Source organism: Xenopus tropicalis, chromosome 2 (assembly GCF_000004195.4).
Source record: "Xenopus tropicalis strain Nigerian chromosome 2, UCB_Xtro_10.0, whole genome shotgun sequence".
Taxonomy (NCBI): Eukaryota; Metazoa; Chordata; class Amphibia; order Anura; family Pipidae; genus Xenopus; species Xenopus tropicalis.
In genome coordinates, this window is record NC_030678.2 from 121,009,063 (window position 1) to 121,033,176 (window position 24,114).

General features: G+C 35.1%; 1 protein-coding gene across 1 annotated transcript; it reads right to left on the bottom strand.

Annotated features, from left to right (window-relative positions):
- On the bottom strand, nucleotides 1–23,502 carry tm9sf2 (transmembrane 9 superfamily member 2). Its single transcript, XM_002935649.5, has 17 exons — nucleotides 23,200–23,502; nucleotides 19,929–19,996; nucleotides 16,534–16,627; nucleotides 15,137–15,264; nucleotides 14,064–14,193; nucleotides 12,769–12,893; nucleotides 11,959–12,070; nucleotides 11,344–11,423; nucleotides 10,734–10,842; nucleotides 10,027–10,159; nucleotides 9,345–9,464; nucleotides 7,768–7,825; nucleotides 7,187–7,346; nucleotides 5,974–6,125; nucleotides 4,407–4,518; nucleotides 1,304–1,475; nucleotides 1–654 (listed from the first exon to the last, which is right to left on the bottom strand). The coding sequence occupies exons 1-17, from the start codon at nucleotides 23,479–23,481 to the stop codon at nucleotides 587–589; spliced, it is 2,103 nt and encodes a 700-aa protein (XP_002935695.2). The 5' UTR covers nucleotides 23,482–23,502; the 3' UTR covers nucleotides 1–586.
- Between the last annotated feature and the right edge of the window lie 612 nt (nucleotides 23,503–24,114).

Genomic DNA, 24,114 nt, shown 5'->3' on the forward strand with positions numbered 1-24,114 from the left:
TAATAAAGAACATATTTATTACATTTTTACAATATTTATTAAGATTATAAATTTAAAAATTCATAGACTGAGAGGCACATAGTTTTAAAGGCTTCAATCACTAAACCTAATAAAGACAACAAAAACTCATGGTCAGGACGTATCACCAAGTATAAAAAAATAAAACTCAACTTGAATGAAAGGAAATTTTTTCGGAAAGCACATTGCCATAGTTTTAAGGTAAATTTACCTTCTTCAAAGCTTCATTCATTTCACCTACAGTCTAAAAGCAAAACTGAATATTTACAATTGTACTTTATTAATAGTATTGACATTTGTATGGTTGCTCTAGCTGACATCCACCGTATAAAGCATAAATCTTAGTTACAGCCGTTATTTACAAATGCATACAATCTTAAAATGGGCTCTTCAACAGGAACATGTAAATGCTATTTTAATCAAACATGTTTTAGTTCAAAACCAAAGATGTTGCAAAGACAGGTGTATTTTGTTACTGTTTTCCTACAAATAGGTGACAATACTGTAAAGTAAATAACCAGTCCCAGTGATCAGTACATGTTCCCGCTAATTGGTTGGATTTCATTCTTCAGTCAACTTTAACAACACTATAAATCTTTGTTACAAACCAAAAGCAAGCAAAGAATCCAATTGTACCTAAAGGAAAATAAAAAAATAGGTTTGTTACTAAATAATTGTAGTATATAGTGAAGAGATAAAAAATGGTTGTCATCCCTATATTTTACAATCACTCAGGCTGCTTTTGACACTACTAGAAGATAAAGAAGTAAGGTCTGAAACATTTAGGGGGAGATTTATCAACTTTTGAGTTGATTTTTTTTTTCACAGTTTGAGTGTTTTTTGCAAAAAAACACAAATTTAAATTATGGTTCAAAAACTCGAATGTCTGGTATTTATTAAGAGCAAAAACCCAAATGTAAAAATTCACCATGTATAAAAGCTTGCGAGTTTCTATAGAAGTCAATGGGAGCTGTCCTAGGAAAGATTTGTTCGAGTTCTGCAAGATATTCAAGTTTTTTTGCAAACGTGTTTTCCTTATTAATAAATAAGCAAGCATATGTGAGTTTATTCAATTTAGAAGAAAAACTCGAAAACTGATAAATAAGCTCAATAATGTGAAAAAGCTAAAATAGAGGAAAAAAAAGGGGGCATGTACTGTTTGACATAGTTTGTGTATTTCTGTTTAATTAAAATATAACATACAAAACCATCAAAATAGCCCAACTATTAAAAAAAAAAAAAAAAAAAAACCTAAGAAAATAAGAAATAAACATAATATGCTTACCTGTAAAAAGGAAAAAGATGAGAACCATGATCATGGTGTAACCAAAGTACAAAATGGTACTTGCTGTCCCTGTGATTTGTAGTTTGGAGAAAAAATAATGTACAGCATATACAAGAAAATATACTGCAGTAAAGCCACTAGTTAGAAATGAGCGCCATTGCCAGTGGTAGTCCTGTAAACAAAGAGGAGGAAAATTTTATAAAGACATTTATTTATAAACAATTTTAATTCATAACTTAAGGTAGCTTTATATATTGTAGCTAACCTGTCTGTGTCTCTGATAGAGCAACAAATAGTAATTTCAGTTTATAGAAAAAGTAATGCTTTTGTTTCTATATGTTATTTGTACTCTATGGGGCTGATTTACTAACCCACGAATCCGACCCGAATTGGAAAAGTTCCGACTTGAAAACGAACATTTTGCGACTTTTTCGTATGTTTTGCGATTTTTTCGGATTCTGTACGAATTTTTCGTTACCAATACGATTTTTGCGTAAAAACGCGAGTTTTTCGTATCCATTACGAAAGTTGCGTAAAAAGTTGCGCATTTTGCGTAGCGTTAAAACTTACGCGAAAAGTTGCGCATTTTTCGTAGCGTTAAAACTTAACGCTACGAAAAATGCGCAACTTTTCGCGTAAGTTTTAACGCTACGCAAAATGCGCAACTTTTTACGCAACTTTCGTAATGGATAGGAAAACTCGCGTTTTTACGCAAAAATCGTATTGGTAACGAAAAATTCGTAAAGAATCCGAAAAAATCGCAAAACATACGAAAAAATCGCAAAGTACCGATCATTACGAAAAAAACGCAATCGGACTCCATTCGACCCGTTCGTGGGTAAGTAAATCAGCCCCTAAATGTTATTGTTTCTAAATGTTTTTCAAGTATTGCAAATTATTATTATTTTAATATATTTATATGCCACATTATCATCTCAATATTATACTTCTGTTTTTCCCTCAGACTTTCCCCACTTTATCAGTGTTTAAAGGGGAATTATCATGATGACATTAATGTAATATATATGCTGTATCCTCCAGAAATAAGAAAATTCTTTAAATATAATCCGTTTTATTTTTATCTATTTTAAGGCAGTGTTATGTGTGTAGCATAAAGCATGAGGTATATGAATGCCTTCTGATAATGGCTACAAATGCATGAAGGCCTGATAATGGAATGGAGGCCTTCAAAGTTGCGAACAGGAGTCCATCAGCTTGGATTTTGTTAGGACTATCACTGCACACAAGAACACATGAGAAGCTAAGCTTAGGGGGTCATCACAAAACATTAAGCAGAAAATAAAGTTTGTCTGTTGTATAAGTTGATGCTAAAGGATTGATTATTACATTATTTTGCTAATTGCACTGGTTTCTTAGATACTGTGTAATGAAAATTGGAATTATTTAGTAATCAGCAGTATATTGTGACTTTTTAATATTATTTATACTGTGAGTCAAAATTTAAAAAGCATACTGCCCAATAGTCCTCCTATTGTTTAGTAAAAACGTCACACTTTGTGCTCACCTAATCAAATATTTACTCAGTCACACTTACTTCACATTTTCTAGAACAGGCAGCCATCTATAAAAAGGTATTCTCCCTTCCTTTCCCTCCTTGCTTCATACTGCACATGTGTTTCATTCCCTCCCCCCCTCCCCTCTGCCAGATCCGCTTCTGATTGGCTGGTGGGCATGTGTAGCTCAGAACAGGAGACAAGATCAAGTTACACACATGCTCAGAGAATAGGAAGGTTGCCGCTGGCAGCCTACAGGAAGGACAGAGAGATTTCAGCGATGTCACTGTAGTCTTCACACTGCTGTAGGCTGCCAGCACCATATCTCAGAGAAGCAAGCAGGGATCTGGGAATTTAGATATGCCTTTAGACTTACTTTTAATTTATATTGACCTTTAAGCACAGACCGTATGTTGTAAATCAGCAGAAAAGAAGATAGAGAACTACTGCCCGCATATTAAGAGACACATTTTTATTGCTAAAGGGCTGTGGTTACCTTGAGCTAATACAGAATCTCAAAACAATGTGCGGCATTTACCTACATGTTTAATGGATTAGTTCTCCTTTAAGACAGCTTTCACTGCATGTCTTGCATTGGTTCATTTAGCCCTCCCTAATTAATAGTCCTACATCTCAGAAGCCATGTTCCAGTATCTTGTACTAATGAGAGCTAAACAGATTAAAACAAGCTGCCTGCAAGTTTGGATATATAGATCTGAATTATTGAGCTGTATCTGTGCTATTAAACTAGTGGTTCTGGGTGCATAGTTGACCACAAGGACATTAAGGAGTCATTTGCATGTTTGGGCCCATAATTCTTAATTAGCGAGGTGTTTTGTTTTTTTTTGTTTTTTTTTAAAGGCAGTTCTATTACATCATCTAGACAAAGTAAGCACAGACTAAAGCTGGCCATACACGTGGCGATCTGACAATGTTTCGTGCGACCATTGGTCGCACGAAACATCGTCAGATGTGCCACACACCATTCAGGGCTGAATCGGCAGGTAAGGAGGTAGAAACAATAGGATTTCTACCTCCTTCTGCCGATTCAGCGCTGAAGGGAGATTTTGATCAGGTGCCTTCTATGGCGCCCGATCAAAATTTTCCAACTGGTCCGATCGGCGAGTTGGCCGATATCAGCAGCTTCCTGCGATATCGGTCGACTCACCGACATACCATACACGCACCGAATATTGTACGAAACGAGGTTTCGTACGATATTATCGGTGCGTGTATGGCCACCTTAATGGTATATTAAAACCAACTATCTATCAAAAGAATAGCTGACTTTTGCATGTAGAGGGACAAGGGATTTCTGAAGAGAGACTGTATCAATTTTTGTTATATTCAGAAAGTTTCTTATTTCCAAGAGACACTGCCTTGGAACTGGCCACCCTTAATTTTGTTACCTTTCAGTATAAATACTATGCCTTAGGGTAGGACCCTTCTTCAACTCTTTTATTGGTCTGTACTTTTTTTTTTTTTTTTTATAGATGGCTCTTTGCTACTGTTTTATAAATATTAATGCATTTGTACTTATTGCTGTATTTTTTATTGTTCATCAAAGCAGCTCTGCTCATAAATCTTACCTCTGCGCACAGATGAAAGTAGCAAAGTAATATAGTTGCCTCAGAACAAGTAATGACCAAAATAATAAATACCAAGAACAAAAATCCAAACATGTAATACATCTGATGAGACCTATAATTAAAAAAAGTGCAGAAATATATTAAAAAAATAGTAAAAATAATGCAAGCCACCAATCTGATTCTACTTAGATTTTAAGATAATTACAGAGAACAAACAAAGTATATTGTACCTCCCCAAAAGTACTATACAATAATTCTAATAGCAAACCATTTATTAGTCAAATAACAAAATTGTTTTTTGTGGTTACACTAGCAATTCAATACACAATGAGATTTTTCTCTATTGGCAGTTAGTTCATTCTCTTAAATCAAGAAACTAAATGGAAGACCCAGTAAATATTCACAGCTGATTATGATTTTCAATATACATTCACATTTTTTTGCAAAATGTTAGACAAAAATAGGATGTAGTTACCTTTTGCGGTCACTAGAAACCACATACTTTGGGACTTTATTAATGTGGTATCAATTTACTCAAAGGTTTCTAAGTTTTTATATTAAAAGTCAACAATCAATATGGGGGGGGGGGAAGAGTGTCAAAAGTGAGGCACTCCCAGTGATTTTACTCATTTACCCAATACCGCGAGGCCAGTGTTCCTATCAGCATCCAGCGACCACCACGGAGCAATCCTCCATGGCTTTGGCTTTCCAAAGTCACGCAAAGTTTCCTCCTGCAGGCAACTTTGTGTGACTTTGGAAAGTAGAAACCATGCGTAGACCTTTCCACTGGCACTCCTACTGTTGTTGGTGGAAAGGCATTTTGGAGTGGTTAGTTGGTGTAGCAGATATCTATCGTGGGTGACTAACTCACTCCATGGGACATTAGCCTAAAAAGGAAGCTATACCCTTGAACAATGCAGGTCTCTATTAAAATATATCACATAAAAAAAAAAAAAAAAAAAAAAAAACAGTTTCATCTATATAAACCTTTTAATAAAAATATACTTTTCTAGCAGTATGTTCCATTGGATAATACACTAAAAGGTGTACTTTTATGAAAATGATTTAGGTGAAGTATGTCATGTCTGGCATGTTTTTGGCAATACGTTTTTATAGAAATTTGCAATTTTCAGGTCTATAGTTATCCTTTAAGGGGGTAACTACAGCCCTGATATATTTAGTAACTTTGTTATTTCCAAAAGATTGGGCTTGTATTTTTCTTTTTCAATAACAGTTCTCTATTTTGGAGGGGCTGTTCAGTGGAGTAGGGTTTGGACTTCATATCTATAATGTTAACAGACATTTAACATGTATTCAACTTTTTTGTTCTTGGTTTAAGCTTCCTATTGAGTATAAAGGTCGTAACATTACACCTCCTATTTTTCAATTAAAATTGATTATCATGTCTTTCTTTCATACAGAACTCTGGTTGAAAAGTAATATTTTTCTCTTAATTTCAGTATATCAGGTTATTTATACCCAAAAAAGGCACTCCACCCAGTTTTCTGTTTTGTAACTGCAGGAAACTGCAAATATAACACTGAAAAAGATAAAGGAATAAACCTACCAAATACTGTTAAGAATGAAAAATAGCTGAATGAAAATACACCCAAAGGGCAAAATTCCTCCCATTACAATCCCAGGTAATGGCTTTGTGTAGAATGACTGCTCAGGAATCTGACGAGGTATCTGATTGGTGCGGACAGGGTGTTCAATGGCCTAAAGGGAAGCAAAGAAAGCAAAGGCATTATTAGAAGGCCATAGTAATCTCACTTTTCCATTGCCATGCTATTTGAAAGCTTTTTGTGAGGCTTCCATGCTGGTTTTAATGGTGTTAAATAGCTACTTTTATCCTCATTCAAAATCTTAAAAAAAAAACAAGAAAATAAGCCCGTAGTTAAAAATACAGGAGAACAGAACTTTGCACCCACACACATATTGTAAGGTATTTTTATTAAACATAAATGTTTTGCTGTGCAGATAACAAACACTGGGCTATTTATTAAATTAAGGTGAGAACATTTAGATATTTGAAATTAAAATATTTCATTTTAATTTGGGAAAATATCTAAAGAAATTAGCTATACTGCTTTTAGAAAAACACTGGCTTGCCAAAAAAACACAAGTACCATAAAATGTGTACGTACAAGTATAACTTCTACTTGTTCAGTAGACAAAGCCAAAATGTAGGGAATCCACATTATTGAATCGGGACAAATACTGAATCCCCCACCAAGAATTTTACTTCATTCCAAAGAGAGTCCACACCCTAAGCCAGATATTTAAATGTGTACAAAAAAAAAAATCATCTGGTTGCCCAGTGCTTTAAATTAATAAGAAGTCGGATCAATTTTGGCTTGGCACTCATATTCATCCAAATCCTAAATACATTTATATATTTAAATGATATAAAGTTAGTATAGGTGTTACACCTATTATATAAAATGTAAGATTTCTAAAGGATTATTGAGGGAATGTACACATACACACAAATTAAGTCCGGTGCATGAAGAATTTTGTGTGAAAAAACAATTTTATACTTTTGATTTAAAAAAAAAAAAAAACAAAAAAAAAACAAATTAAATTTATTTGGGCCAGAGAAACCACTGCTTGTTAAAGTGTTGTTGTTTTTTTTTTATTTTTTATAAACCTTGCAAAAGTTCCATCTTATACGGGCAGATTATATGTGCATCTCTGCTATACTGAACTATTAAAAGATATCTTCTAATAATCAACCCCTTTCAACAGAAATATTATTGGGGACACTGAATAACACTTACATGCTTCTTAAAACCAAAATATGCTCCGACGAATGTCAGAGGTACGGAAATGCAAAACCACAATGCTAGTATAGCCACAAGGGTACCAAATGGGATTGCTGCAGAGGATCCTTCTCCCCAGAGAATTAAGTTCATTAAGAAGAAATCTGCAAATACAATCCTGAAAAGAAAAAAAATAAAAGGCCTTTTATTTCTAGGTGCTCACACATTTCCAGGAACTACAGTATGTAAATTCTTATTACTCAAAGCTTCCATTACTCTGATAGCCACTTAGCAACAAAACATACTAATTAGAACAGCAGGTAAGAGATTCAGAGAGAATATTCCTCACTCTGCACTTATACATGGTATAACGGGCTTCCAGCAGGTGTGAGCATTTATCAAATGGTTTTGAGCGTAGCTCATCACTTACAGCTGTAATTTAACTTGCCACATTTAAAGCTATGCCATTGTTCTTAGTTACTGTGATGCAAATAAGCATTCACATTAATGGTATTTTAGCTCCATTGTGATAACTGAAATATACTCGCATACCATAGACAACTAATAGCAGATAATGTTATTTTACGGAATAGCCATACCCTGGGCAGAGAAACGCAGTCAATAAAACATTTGTCTTCCACTTTTCTCCCCCGAATGCTGTATTTAAAAAAAATAAATAAATATATATTAGTTATGCAACCAAACATCTGTTAATCATTTAGCAGGGTATGTCTTCATTCTGGAAAATTTAAATAATAGGAAGAAAAAATGATTGTAAATATCGTTTCTAATTTTGAATTATCAAATCTACTCTCAAAATGAATCCTTAAGGAAAGTGGGGCATGGCACATTTTGCTCCCTATTGGGTTTCTAGCTCATGAATCAGGCATGCAACCAGGAAGCCCAAAATGAAAGAAGGTCTGCTGTAGTGGACTAGTCACCAGTTCTGGCTGGCTGACCAGACTTCAAGGGGAACATATTCTACTTTGGCAAAACAACACAAAAAGAAAAAGTTACTACGTATGCCAGAAAATGCCATAGGATCTGGATAAAACACAGCCCATGACTTACTAACAGTGGCTGATGCCACATGGGGCCGATTCTTGAAACACTCAGGCTGAGAATCAGCCCCTACACCGGAATCAGCCTTCTTTGCCTGAAACCAATCAAACCTAGGAACCTGGAGTTGCAAGGCAGCAATTATCAGAGGCAATAACTATTAACTGATGGCTGGTTGTACCCAAGCTGTTATACACCCTTGGAGTGCAATGAATAAGACTTGAACTAAATAGGGCAATTTAAGTTACTTAGCTGAGTTGCTAAGAATAAGACATTCTATAAAATAGTAAAAGTTAAATTAAAGGGGTGGTTTACCATATAGCTGCAAAAATACCAAGCTAGTAAGTTACTGAATATAAAGCTAAATAATTCAGTTAATAAAAAATGAAGACCAGTTGCGAATTGTTTTAGAATATCACTCTCTACAACATACTAAAAGTTATTTTAAAGGTGACCAACCCCTATAAAGCTAACCTACTCCTGTAAAAACACTGCCCAGTAACATTTAGGGGCACATTCATCAAATTACGAGTTTGAATCCTGAAATGGGAAAAATTTGGATTAGATCCGATCATTTCTGATGATCGCATATCGCAAAAATGCTTACGAAAAAAATCGGAATAGTCACGATAATATCGTATTGGCAATCCAAAAGTTTTTGTATCGAACGATTGTAAACAGCGGGAAAACCTTTCTGACTTTGATCCTTCTGTGCATGATTTTGGGAGCCTCCCATAGGACTCAATGGCACTCTGCAGCTCCAACCTGGCCCAAAGAAAGTCACGATACCGAAGCTTGAATTAATTCCGAAACTTTCATACTTGGAGCAACAATACGATTTTGTTGCACAAATTTTGTCGCAAAGTACAAAAAAGTTGGCAAATGTACGAAAAACTCGCAGAAAATACGCACAGTACGAACCAATACAAATTTTTTGTATTCAGACTCAATCGTACTTTGATAAATGTGCCCCTTAGTTTCAAATCTCATAAAAACAAATGTTCACACAGTGCCTTAAGTAAATGCAAAAATATCTCTCATTGTTATTAGATTGATTAGATCACTGTAAAAAGAAAATCATTACTGTCTTACTGTAAAAATGGTCTTATGAACTTACATTTGTAAAATCTTGAAGCAACATAACCAGCTGGAGTTCCAAGCAACACCCACAACACAACAGCACAAGTCATTAGAGCACCTCTGTTGGCAGGGGACAAAAATCCAAGGCAGGCAAAAACTTAAAAACACAAAACAAAACAGAAATGGTGTTACAGAACATAAAAGTTATTCACAGCTTGAGCTATTGTGTCTCTATACATAAATATTCAAATTGCATTTATGTAATCATAATCAGATGAGGTTATGTAGAGGCTAAACTTAAAGATAAAATAAAAGTAACCATCAATATAAAAAAAAATCCACTATGCTGTTTCACATATATCCTTTTTTATGCATTTCAAGTAACCAGTTGTGAATTTCTCAGTCAAACGCTCAGCAATAAGAGATGTACTAATGAAAGATGTAGTAAGAATACATGTTTAGTTTAGGGAGTACAATGGGATGATTATATTGACAAAGATTAAAAAAAAAATGTGAAAAAGACTGAAGCAATAACTAAAGTCTGAGTAAATGCTAACAAAAGCACCATGGAAAAGTTAAACTTTTTTGGACTTTAGATCCCCTTTAAAACAAATAACAAAAATACACCACCAGGAAAAAATTAGAAAACTGTCCACTAACATACACAGGATTAAAGTTGCAGAACCATAGCTATGAAATTAAACTGCTCACATACTTACACAAAGTTACAAAAGTCATTATTAGAATCTGAGTGCCAGAACCCAGGAAAACAGAGAGCAGCATGCCTTTTCTTGGTGCTCTGAAAATATCACCATGAACCAGCTTCCAGCCAAATTCTTCCTGTGCATCTTCCTAAAAAATGTTAAAATAATTACTTATAGTTATTACTTAATATAATACCATAAGAACATAATCCTATCGTTAGTATTTTGTAACAATGCTCAAGATCTATAAATCAAGACAGCCCAACAGCATACCTTCAGAGACATCAAGTTAAGCACCCCAACATGTTTCTTTCAGAGGACAGGGGCAAAGCTTTTGGGTTAGGCAATATTATACATACATTTAACATATATCATATGTATAGACCAAAATATACATGTGCTTGTCTAGTCTAAAAAGCAAAGCACACAAAAGGTTTTTCAGTAGTGCTAAAAAACTGCAAATTGCAGAAAAGCTTCTGCAGGTGTCAGGAAGCGCCTTAGATATATTCCATGCTCACTTCTATACAAATTATGAGTACTTCATTTGAGTTTTTTGCATGAAACAAGTTGCTCATATTTACTATGATTTTCTTTTGTTTCTTTTTGCCTATTTTTTTTTTACTAGAAAAAATTAAAATAAAATTTAAAAAAAAAAAAAAGTGGTCATAAAATTGCTAAGGATGCATTTATTAAAAATGTATAACCCAGTGTATAACACTTACCGTAGAATCCATCTGATTGTACCTTGCAATATCTTTATGTAATGTCCTTAGCATAATCATGGCAACCATACCCGACAGGAACAGGACAATCACAAGTGAGTTCATAATACTGGGGAAAAAAAAGTAGGGTTATTAATTTTTTTTCGCACTAGATATTCTAGAGGAATTGTTTATTCGGAAAGCCATTATACACAAAAATCCAATTTTTGGAAAGGGCATCTCATTTTCAGCAATTAATTCTAAATTTTAAAAATGATTTCCTTATTCTCTGTAATAATAAAACAGTACCTTGTACTTGTGGGTAACTAAGCTGTATAAATCCATATTGGTGGCAGAACAATCCTATTGGGTTTATCTAATGTTTAAATGTTTTTTAGCAGACGAAAGGAATCAGAATCAGGTACATCAATTATTTTGGCAGTTCTATGTAGTTCTTTTACATCATAATTTTTTCATGATATATTGAGTTTGTTACATCCACTTTACTACTTCCTGCATTCTTAGATTAATGCAACTCAACTTCTGTGGTATTCTCAATGTTAAATTCAACAATGAAGTATTGCACTTGAAAGAATATGGAAGACAGAACATGCTTAGTGTGAACACTTACCTAAACCACTGAATGTGTGTGTGAGGCATGGATTCTAAAATATAATCCCATCTAGATGCCCATCTAATGGTTTTTTCTTCCTGAAGAATAAAGATTGATTCACATATTACTTTGAAAAAATACATTAATGGATCTTACACAAGGTTTTTCTTTTTTGTGCATCTTAAAAATGCATGCCTAGATGCAACTAAGTGTATATGTCAGAGTTTTAAACACACCCCTTACGTACCCTAAATGAGTTTACATTTCTATTGTCATTATTGTGTGTATTTTCCCGAAATGTTCCAGGAAAGCAAGTGAGTCTGATTTGTAGCTCCTAACCACGTGCACACTTAATAAAGTTACCATGTTGCTTGCGAGGACATGATAAACTAAACGATGGCAAACTTTGCATCAGAGCTGTCCAACTTTTCACATGAAGTGAAATGGTATTTTTAAGTTGTATTTGTCAGATAATGTGATAGATACCACATGGGCCAGATTACATAAAAATTTTCATGGCAAACACAGAAGTCATGGGGCAGAATGACAACCACGAAGACCATCTGGATGGTAGAATCTGGTCTGCAATGGGACAAAACATTTATATGTCAAAAATATTATGGAATAACTTACATGAAAAGTTACAGAGTAGGTATATGGAACAGTGACGTCACCACCGAAAGCATTCTTGATTTCCATAGGAGGCCCTGAGCAGTCTGGCTGGTCAACATGTGTCTGCTTGAAGCTACAAAGTAAAGAGAGATAATAAAACTAAATACAATTTATATACAAAAATAGCAAGTATAGAAAATGTAGCAACTGGTTTACTTCATTAAGAGGTAATGACTCTATGATCCAGAAACCAGTTATACAGAAGTGACTGTGTAAAAAATTAACCTAAGCATTCAAACTAGTGATAAGCAGGTCAGAAAGAATCTCAAAAGGACAAGAGAAAGATTATATACACAGAGAGGGCAAATATGTTAGGAACCCCACCAGTAAGGCAGTAAAGATGATAGAACCCACTAGCCCAGATACACACTGTAACTTATGTCAGCATAAAATACTTGTATAATTTCATAATAATGTGCAGTTGGTTCAAATAAGCTAAAATCTATTCATGTTTTGTCTTGTCTTCTGCAGAAAAAAAAAAAAACTGGAGACGACTTGTAAACTCGGGGAGCACAATCCTTGACACCCCAGCACTGGGCGGTATAGGTTTATATAAACAACTACAATTTAGTGAATTATATAGTAAATATCCTCCTAATGTGGTGTTGTTGTGTAGTTTGCCAACAACTAAAATGACACTGAATATATAATGGGTCAAAGTGGCTTAAAAGAATGTATTTTCCTGTAATATTCAAAGTAGAATAGAGTTAAATGGTATGTGACAGAAATCAGTATCTGTAAAGACAAAGAATAAATGCTGGTGCACAATACCTTTTAGGTTCAAGTTTAGCAGCTACAAGTCTTGCCCCTTGGCCCTCATTTTCTACAACATGGTAGAACATTTTGATATCCACATGGTTGAAGATATAATATGCGTCTTTCTCGTGGAACTCTGACTGTGAAAACAATTAAAATAGAAGAAAAGTTACAATAACAATCAAACTTTACTTTTTTACTTGCAAGTAAATTCTTTCTTTCTCCTATTCTGTCTATTATTAATAAGCATTATGTAACTGATGAACTAGCATTTTTCAGAAAACCACTCTTTGCAAACCTTGAGTAAATAAGATAAGCCTTGAAAGCCATTCATGTTGGTTATGCACTTCCACAGAAATCAGAATTTCCATCCCCTTACTGGCCACCAAAAATAATAATCTCAGTAGGTAGCTATGACCCACATATCCAGCCTCTCCACATTTGCAGGTTGCCTGCTTTTATTAAGGGAAAACTATACCCACAGAATGAATACTTAACCAACAAATAGTTTATATTATGTTAAGTGTCCTATTAAAGAATCATACCAAACTGGAATATATATCAGTAAATATTGCCCCTTTATATCCTTTCCCTTGATCCACCATTTAGTGATGCGCTGTGTACTCCCTCAGAGATCACATGACTCTGTCCATTAATTGGCTGATGTGGCCTAGCATGTATGTGTGTGCCTTGGCTTGTATGTGTGCACTGTGAATCCTATGATCCCAGGAGACGGCCCTTAATTTTTAAAATGGCACTTTTCTATTTAGGAGTACCCAACAGCATATACTACTAACAATGTATATTTAGATGAAGCAAGGTTTTACATACGGGTATGTTTATGCAATATATTTTTATAGAGACCTACATTATTTGAGGGTATAGTTTTCCTTTAAAATTGTACAAGATAATCACTGGCAATCAACTCAACTCAAGTCACAGCTTACACAAAAGTGAAAGCTAATATAGATCGCTATGCCCCTATCTTCTTCATGCATTCTTTTCACCAGCTTTGCTTTTATTACTGAAACTATTATACCATGGATTTTAAAAAAATATTATAAAACACACGACTGTTAGACCTTGCACCAAAAAAAACTGGGGTGGCATACATGATATGGCACCTGAAGACTACTTCTCAAAATGACAAATCTAAACTGGGATAATAACTAATCCTTTGAACTGACTGGACCAATCATAGTACAGTCTGATTCTAGATAATTACAAAGTTCCTGGGAAGTGCATCCTTGAACTTTTTTTGATAGAACAACCCAAAGCTGAGAAGTACAGAATTTAAAGATAAGGCTTACATTAATTACACATGCATCTTTCGGATGACCATTTTGAGTAATGTAACAACCAATAGGAAATCCAGGATTGCAAAATCTCTGTCCGTCTTCAACATCATAACACCACGTTACAGGCATATTGTCAACAATCCTAAAAATAGTAAAAGTATATTACACTTATAACAATGCAAGACTAGTGACTAGATAAAGTTTTCTTTGGTGGTTTGATTAAGCACTGTAGCTTACTTGTTTAATGTGTTACCATCAGAGAAAGTCAACCTTCAAGTTCAAAACTATGGCATCTATGAACACCTCATTCTTCCTTAGAAATATAGAGCTCACAACCCCCTAGGCCTAACTGGCAGTCACCTATAAAGACCCTAGTTTTCAGAAAGAAGTTAAAGCGGCCTTCAGCCTCTTGCTTTTATATGGTCATAGAACTCTTAATGACTAATGAAATTAGCGTTAACACATATAAAGGAAATTAAAGTATAAAGCAACGCACTTTCATTGCAAACGGAAAAGGAAAGGCATTTTACTGTAAATAGATTAGCCACATTAGTGCAAATTAGAATGCTATATAATTCTGCAGAAAGCCTTACCATACCTGAGTAACCTGCCCTAGAAGCTCCCTCTGTTTAATATAGCAGCTGCCATTTTAGCTTGGTATCAATAGCTTCTGTGCTGCAGCTTTAGCTCCTGCTAGGTTTGAATTGGGAGGGGAGCAAATTCTGATGGAAAAGGGAGAGGGACAGAGAAGCAAACTGAGCAGACTCATGTCCTTGCCCTAAAGAATTTTTCTGAGAGAAGGAAGTCTGACACTGAAGAATGTGTGTACAAAAAAGAAGAAAATGAATCCTGTGTTAATTTTGCTAGAGGGCAGCATTTCTGTGGGTGCTTATGGCTGAATTTACATAGACCTTTCTAATAAAGCTTTAATGAAAGATTACTTTCTCTTGTATACAAGAAAAGAGAAAATAAAGTATAAATACAGGAGTGTCAAAGTTTTTTTTTTTTTTTTTTTTAAATAATGCACCCTTCACACTTCAGTTGTGTGGCTCTGTTTTCCCACGCTTCATAGTTTTATCACTTACCAATGATGCTGATAGTTCAGAAGCATACTTTTTTTCAGAAAATCAAGTTTGGACTTGCTTTCTTGGTTAGAAGAAGAATAAGTCTTTTTACAAACAAGCTGGCATTTTACTTCCTTGTTAAATATAAACTGCAAAAAAAAACAAAATTAATTAGATTAGATGAAACTGTAGCACAGGCCAAAAACCCATAACCTATAATCTGAGTTTTTACTGGACATGTCATAAATGGAATATGCTCGACTAACTGGTCATGACAATACATGTAGGACTACAGGGTTAACAAGCAGTCATCTAAATACCACTGTGTCATTATATCATGTAGCTAATCTAAACTATTCCCTGTAGCCTTCTTAATGATTCAGTAATAAAGGGTTTCGCTTGTGAATACTCTGTTTTCAATAATATTTTACACTAACCAATTAGACCTATCCAATTGCAACTGACTATGAATAAACTTAATAGTATCATGCTGTGGTATTTTGATAATCAATCAGTAATGCCAATTAAACAAAAAAGTAGCAGTTGATCATGGTGATTCTCTCCATGCTGTGTGTAATTAAATGTATTTCAAGTATCATCTTTTGTGGTAGATTTTCTCATACATAGCCCCAAAGCTACTGGTTTTGCCCAAAAAATAGTCACTGGAGCATATTATTTTCATAATCCTACCTTTGTTCAAAGTAACAGGTAGATCCCATTTATGCCTGTTACTATGCACAAAGGGTGGTAGTGGGCAATATAGGATTTTCTCCACCAACAGTAAAAAAAAGGCAGTATGCCCCTGCTTAAAGAGATTCTGATGAGAGAAAAAAATGTATTTTCCATTATGCAGAAGTATCCTCAGGACCTCTGACACCTTTTCAAAGAGATCACTGGAAGTCAGAATGCAGACTGCTAAAAAGAGATACATATATATTTATATATAATGTATAATATACATCAATGATCCCCAACCAGTGGCTCGTGAGCAACATGTTGCTCACCAATCCCTTTGATGTTGCTCCCAATGCCTTCAAAGTTTGTGCCCATTTTTCAACTTCTGACTTGGAGGCATGTTTTGGAGGCATAAAGACCACTTGTATTGTTAAACAGAGCCTCTAGTAGTCTGCCAGTACACATTGGGCTACTAATTAACCAATATGAGTCCTTATTGGTTTTTGTGCTTGTGTTGCTCCCCAGCTTTTTTTTCATTGAAATGTTGCTCATGGGTAAAAAAGGTTGGGGATCCCTAATATACATATATCTCCCCGCAAAAGACCAGCCAAGCCAGATGCTTACAGGTAACAGGTAACTATGTGGGGTTTTTTATTTTTTTTTTTGCTATACTTTAACTTGTTCCTAACGTCCCTCTATCTACATATTTAAGAACAGAGAAAGTGTTTAGACACGATACAAACCTTATATGGGGAGGGTTCAATTCTTTCACCAAACAGCACCTGACCAAGATTTTCAGATGGACGTTTTTCTCCTGTATTTTGGCAAAAATCAAACCTATAAAACAAAAAAAATAAAAATTATATATATTATATATATACACATTTTCACACTGAAAAGGATGTAATAAAGCAGGTATGGGATCCCATATCCAGAAACCCATTATACACAAAGCTCAGAATTACTTGAAAGTTTTCCCACAGAGTCAATTTTAAGTAAATATTTATATATAATTAGATATTATAAATGAATATTATGAAATACTTGTACTTGATGGTATCTAAGCTACATGAATCTTGGTGTCCAAGGAATCCTATTGGATTTATTTAATATTAAAGTTATTTTTTAGCAGACAAGGGAAAATCCCTTGTCTGCAAAACCTCAGATTCTAACTATTCCAGATAATTGATTGCTTTGTGTTAAGGAGTGGTTCATCTTTATTTTAAGGTTTAATACGAAGTAAAAACAACCTAGTATAATTAACAAGTAAAAAACAGTTACACAATACTGTCGGCAGTTTCTGCTAAAAAAATAACTCATTAATTAAAGGTACGTGCATTAAAAAGACAACCCTTGCAATCTTCCGCATATCGGCACTGTGTCTTCAGGGTTTCTACAGTTTCTACAGTGACATGTGTCATTTGCACTTGCACCTAAAGAATTGGTCACACACGTCAACCTCACACCAAAAATGACTCCAACCAGGATTCTTAGTGCAATTGCATTTAGTTTGCATCAAAGTGCAAGCACAAGCATGTTTTTGAAATGAAATGAGCCCCCTTGTGACCAGTTATGCTAGAATTATGGAGAAGAGCACATTGAATGCATCCAAAAGTGCACTTTGCACGATGCAATTGTGGGTTCATAATTGACTTCTGAGAATTTGCAATAGCTCTGCAAAATTTAATGTGCCCTAAATTAGCTTCTTGTACAGAAGCTCTCCAATTTTTTTCAGTTATCTGGTCGAGAGTGTCCAGTTTGCCCTAGCAGTGGATGAGTGACTTAAAGGAACAGTAACACCAAAAAATGAAAGAGCTTTAAAGTAATAAAAATATAATGCACTGTTGCCCTGCACTGGTAAAACTGGTGTGTTTGCTACAGTAACACTACTATAATTTATATAATAAGCTGCTGTGTAGCCACGGGGGCAGCCATTCAAGCTGGAAAAAAGGAGAAAAGGCACAGGTTACATAGCAGATAACAGATAAATTCTGTAGAATACAATAGTGTTTTATCTGTTATCTGCTATGTGCCTGTGCCTTTTCTCCTTTGAATGGCTGCCTCCATGGCTACATAGCAGCTTATTTATATCAATTATAGTAGACTTTCTGAAGTAAACACACAACCTTTACCAGTGCAGGGCAGCAGCACATTATATTTTAGTTACTTTTATACACTTTCATTTTTTGGTGTTACTGTTCCTTTAAGATGAATAGAAAGGGTCTGAACAGAAAGATAAGAAAAATAAATAAAACATCATCCTCTCAAAGCAAACATTTGTGGCTGTTGGACAGGCCAAGGTTGATGGCAAAGAAGACCAATTGAAAAGTTGCTCTGAATAATGCATTTAATTTAAAGATGAATTTCCCCTTTAACAATATAGTTTAAAAGAATTTTGGAAACAAATATGCCAATAATTAAGTTATCCTTCATATAACACAATTAAATTAATTAGGTTTTCGTTAATTTTACTATGTATCAAAGTTCATAGTTAAAAAAGCTGTAAGGCTACTGTTAATGCCAGAGGTTTCATGGTCAGCATATTTCTACCTGCAGAGAAACCCCCCAAAGCAGCCTAGGCCCATCATTGCTTGTAGAGTTGGTTTTCAGCACTACAGTCAGTTTAAAGTGTTTCTGCCAGATATAAAATTAGCCTAACTAGACCTGTCCAGAAAAGTAAATAAGCAAAAGTACAGTAGTTAAATATACAAGCTGGCTTTCAAAAAAAGTTTAGACAATGTATAATATGTAAATATAAAGAGAATTGCATGATTTGCCAATCCTAACAAAAGCAACACATCAAATGGTGAAATGGAAAAACTTTTTCTGAAAAATATATGCTTGTTTTGTATACGATGTTAGTAATATGTTTAAAAAAAGTTGTGCCGGGACATGTTTCACACTGTTGCATTAGCTTTTCTTGTAACAAAACTCTATAACTGTTTGGGAACAGAGAAGATCAGTTGCTGTAATTTTGAAAGAGAATGTCCCATTCTTGCCTGATATAGGATTTTAGCTGCTCAAGAATTTGTCATTTTCAATGGGCGACAGGTCTGGATTGCAGGCAGGCCACCTGGAAATATTTACTACAGAGTCACTGTGTTGTAATACACGCAGAATGAAGATTGGCATTGTTTGCTGAGATAAGCATGGCCTGTGCTGAAAAATTGTCTGAATGGCAGCATATGTTGCTTTAAAACCTGTATATATCATCAGTGGTGCCTTTCCAGATGTGCAATTACGGATTTGGCTTTTGAACTCCAGGCTGATAATAAATCAGATGGGCCTTCTCCTCTTTACCCAAAGGTGCTGCATCCATGATTTCCAAAAAAAAATTAACATTTTTTTTTTGTCAGACACAGGACAGTTTTTCACTTGGTCCCAGTCCATCTTAAATATTAAATATATGTTTGCTTGTGCTAACTATACTAAACTTTATGAAGGCATAAATTAACATCAGATGCCCAAAGCAAGCGGACAATCAATCCTAACTTAAGATACAGACAATTTGTAATGTCTGCAGCAGAAATCACGAACACATACATTAACTTACTCTAACTTCATGAAATGTGGGGAAAAGAGAAGACTTTCCTATCTAGTAGGCTGATTTTCTACTTTATCTCATACCGAGAAGTACAATAAAGGTATATGTCAAACAACGTAGCTTATGTACCACTTGGGTGAATAAAATCTTTTTTAGTTGAATAACCCTGGAATAAAGGAGGTGGCTACTGTATTGTGTTGCATAAGGTTCATTATTTATATTTCTGTTTTTTTTTTTATTTTAAAACAATGAATATCTAGCAGTATGTCTGAATGAGGCAAAATTTCCCAGTATGTTTCTTTTTTGTAATTTTACACATGCTTCCCCAAAGTCCATTGTGTGATGTCACTGACTACTTCTGTGTGTGCAACCCTCTCATCTCTCATATTTTGCATATGGCAAAGTGTATCCTAATCCTAATCTATGTACTTCACCTCCAATAAAAGTTCCTAGATGTAGAAGACTAGGTGGAGCTACATCTGAACTTTATCAACTTCAGTAGGTCTATAGGAATAATTACAGAATTTCACAACACGGGTAAACAGATTTTTGATTGTTTTAAAAAGGCTAACAACACATGGATTTAATACTCACGCAGCATATTCATAAGGAAGAACCGATTCCACAGAGTCCAGTCTGTTCACAAACAGCTCTATTTCAGACTAAAAAATAAAATAAAAATCTGATTTTAAAAACTATACAAACAATTATGGCATAGGGTTGTTGTGCCATTATCCACAATGTTATTTTAAGCACTGTTCCAGTTATACATAACAATAATTTTGTAATAGTTTAAATTATTAAGATAGTATTTGTCTGACTGTGCAATCTCTGCAATTCTGGGTGTGACTCCTGATGCAATTTAGCAGGATCCAGACCTGGAGTAGTCTTTCCCTACATTGTTTTAGCAGTCAGAAGGAAACAAATACACAAACGCTGCTTTTAATAACATGTTTATGAATACCTTTAGGGGCAGAATACATCTTTTTCCACCATGATCAAATGAAATAAAACATATGCTAGTAAAATTCTGACTATTCTATTAACTAAAATCAACTGTACATGGGCGGATAACAAAAACAATGAGATACAAATTGGTAACCAACACTATGAAAAATATAATTTTCATGAATAACTGAAGAACTGAAACTATGTTTTATGTACTGGACTTTATTAGAGCAAAATGATTTAAATAAGAACTGGGTGGAGGATGGAGAAAGAGGGCTACATGGAAGAATCCCAGGAAGTACTTTTTGGTGGTATGAGGTTGTTTTTTTGTTTTTTTTTTATAGTCACAGAATAACAGAAGTCACAAAATAACAGGACCTTCCAACAAGTCATTTATATATGTAAACATATGCCAGGGTTTAGTTTCCTTTTACAAACATGTATTCCTATCTTTACATTTAATTAAAAACCCTAAACATTATCTTATATGAACTCCAGCTAAATGTATTTTAAGTTAAGCCTACACCATTAACTGGAACAGTGTATCAGTTAGAAAAGATGGCCATATAAAGAGGATTGAGCAGACATGGCCTTTGGAAAAAAAAAAAAAAAAAAAAAAAAAAGTTTGTTCTAAACAATACTTTAATAAATGTGAACCATATTACAAAAGAACACACCAATCAAAATACAAGATGTTAACTTTAATTACATAAAATTCATTGAAACATAATGTTTTAATTCATTTTATATATTATATTATTTGAGGCATGAAAACTCTGTATGTCTTTAAATCCTATCTTGCAAGTTTATTTGAATCACAAGGGTGTGTGAGGAGCATTACAATGCTTTGAAGTAGGGCGTGTGAAATAACATTACAATAGTTTGATGCTCAATAAACAGGCTTAGCTGCTGTGGAATTTAAGTAGCAATACGAATAAAAAAAGGGAACAAGCAGTTTTTTGTTTTTTTTTTAACAAAGTTTGTAGTTATTTCTATATGCTTATAAAAGGCAGATGTACTACTGACAGAAAAAAGGCAGATGTACTAAGACAGAAGACCAATCACTTGTCAACTATGATTTGCCCATCCCTATTTATTATCCTGCACTGTCAGAGTGGATTTTCCAGCCTTGCTTGTCAGTCAGTGGAGCAGTTATATGAAAAGGATATACTTATTCATTCTATCCTACATACAATTCAGATGGTAACAAAACCTGCATTTCCAGTTTTTTTTTTATAGACCTGTTCTTACAGTTTGTAGTTAAGGTGCAGTGTTGTTTATAAGAAACATAAATGCTTCAGTTGCAATCTTTACAAAGTTCCTAAAAGGCATTACCCATGAAACAAATAAGAACATTTGGAGAGAAAAATTGGTAAATACAAGGGGAAGGAAATCCTGAAGAAATAAATTATATATAATGGGTGCGTATTAACATGCAAGGCATCTGCAAAACAAATAAATTAAATGTATCAGATTAACATGGTTTATTTGTTGCAAGGAACCCATTTAGTACAACTTTAACTAGATGTGTACATCTTTACCATGAGTACTACCCTTAAGAGGGCTAAACAATAATGATCATAACTGTAGGACTTCAAAATACATCTAAATATATTTTGCAAGCCCTTATTACATTAAGGACATCAATCTCCATAATGGACTACTAATGTTTGCTTGTTTATAAGGATCATACAGGTGGCTAGAAACTGAACAAAAGTAACTTTATGAAAAATCTTAGTGTTTAACAAACAATGGTTATTATAGAATACTCATTAATTACATATTTCAGATAATAAAATAAATTACCTCACTAAGCCCTATTGGATATACAGATACTGGCACAACAAGGCAATTATAAGCAGGGAGAACCCTGCACATTTACTTAGTGCAACAAAAAGTAATGTCTCGGGGTGAACCCCTTCATCAGACAACGTTGTCTGACGAAGGGGTTCACCCTGAAATGTTACTTTGTTGCTTTAAATAAAAGCACAGGGTTATCCCTGCTTATAATTGCCTTGTTGTGCCAGTATCTGAGTATCTAATTCAGATTGGAGGATGCTGATCCCTCATGATACTGTGCACCAGGCAAAATATATTTCAAAGGAGCCAGTGAGTGCTGGTGAGTTCTTCTTTATCCATCCTTCCTCACTTAGCCCTACAACATGTTAAGGGCACTTATCAAGAGCTGCCTACACAGCCCCCTGTCTGGATGAGGAAACCATACTTGGCAGGACTGAAAGGGCAGGTTGCATATAAATCCCCTTGAAAGAATTTGAAAGATTGGACCAACTACACATGTCTGGGTGTCAGCCAATTTAGTCAAAAATTGCCAACTAGGCCAATATATATATCTGCTTACATATATGTACCTGTACAGCCCACAGTACTCTATAGAACAGACCTTCTGGGAGTGCCCAGCCCAAATTATCTATTTTCTGCCCTAAATATTTTTGTTTCTATACAGCATATAATCCCATGTATTGTACAGAGCTGAAGTACATGTTGGCACTTTATAATGGTGTTCAGGCCCACACTGACAATCTGTGCATTATGGCAAATGCCATAGGAGCTGTTGTAAGATGCCATAGTCTGAACTTGAGGGTGTTAATAATAATAATAATAATCAAGCGTTTGGGGCCAAGTCCCCGATAGGATTTTCGGGAAATATAAAGCTGTTGTTGAATTACAACACCCTGCATATATTAACTATGATGTCCTCTATAATTTACACAAAGCGTGGTTTACATGGAACAAGCCCTTATTCATATATTGAAACAATCTATACATAATAATATAGAATCATAACTACAATATTGCTGGTACTGCAGCTGCTTGCACTAGGCCCCTAACGAAAGAAAGCCCTGGCTTGTCCCATCCAAACAGACCCCGGAGAGTGCAATGATCAGAGCCGCCTCACCTTGCATTCCGCTGTTTCCTTTCCCTGCTCGCAGAAGCTTACTGGGGCCAGACCAGGCAGGTAGAAAGCCGCGCAGGGCCCGATAACGGCCAGCAGCAATAAACTGAACATCACAGTGCTGGGTTGGGTGGCCATGCCCGGTAGCCGGTGCGGCAGAGGGATACTGATATAACCCGGGCCCGATAAGATGAGCAAAGTAGTATCCGCTCTAAGTTCCAACCGACAGCTCGCACTAACTTCCTCCTTCCTGCTAACCAGACACGTCACCCAGCGAAACGTCATCAAGGATACCGCTTCCGGGTAGGTAGTATAATGCCTGACAGCTTGGGAATGCGCCAGTTAAGGGTGGGGCTGAAGGGTTGCCATGGCAGCGACGTAGCACTGCAGGCCGAGATAAGGGAGAAGCTTCTGACCTTTGTGTGATTTACATGTAAACTATCCGGTTTGGTTTCTTATCGAGCAACCACTATAATGTAATGCTATTATATTATTATAGGTAACTCGTTTTAAATAAATGCCAGAATATTCATGAACTTGAATTGGTAATTTAATTAAAAAGACGTGCAGAGCTACGCACCAAGCAGTCACCTCGCTCAGTAAATCGGACAAATATACGCGCCCCAAGCCTCTCCTGGCTCAGAGTGTATTGGTGAAAATGGGAACGCCACCAGGAGAATAAAACATCTTCGCTAAAGATACAATATTTTCATTAGATTCCTTTGGAATATTTATTCCAGTAGAAAATGACTACTTTCAGTGCTAGGCCCAGACACACTGGTACCTGATATTTTTGATGCAGATATTAATAGGGCAGGAGGTAGGTCGGTATTTTGTCCAGAAAAGATGGAACCATAGTTACAAAGGGCCAAACTAGGTGAATTCAGGCTGAAGAGGTTCATGGGAAGAGCTCCTCGC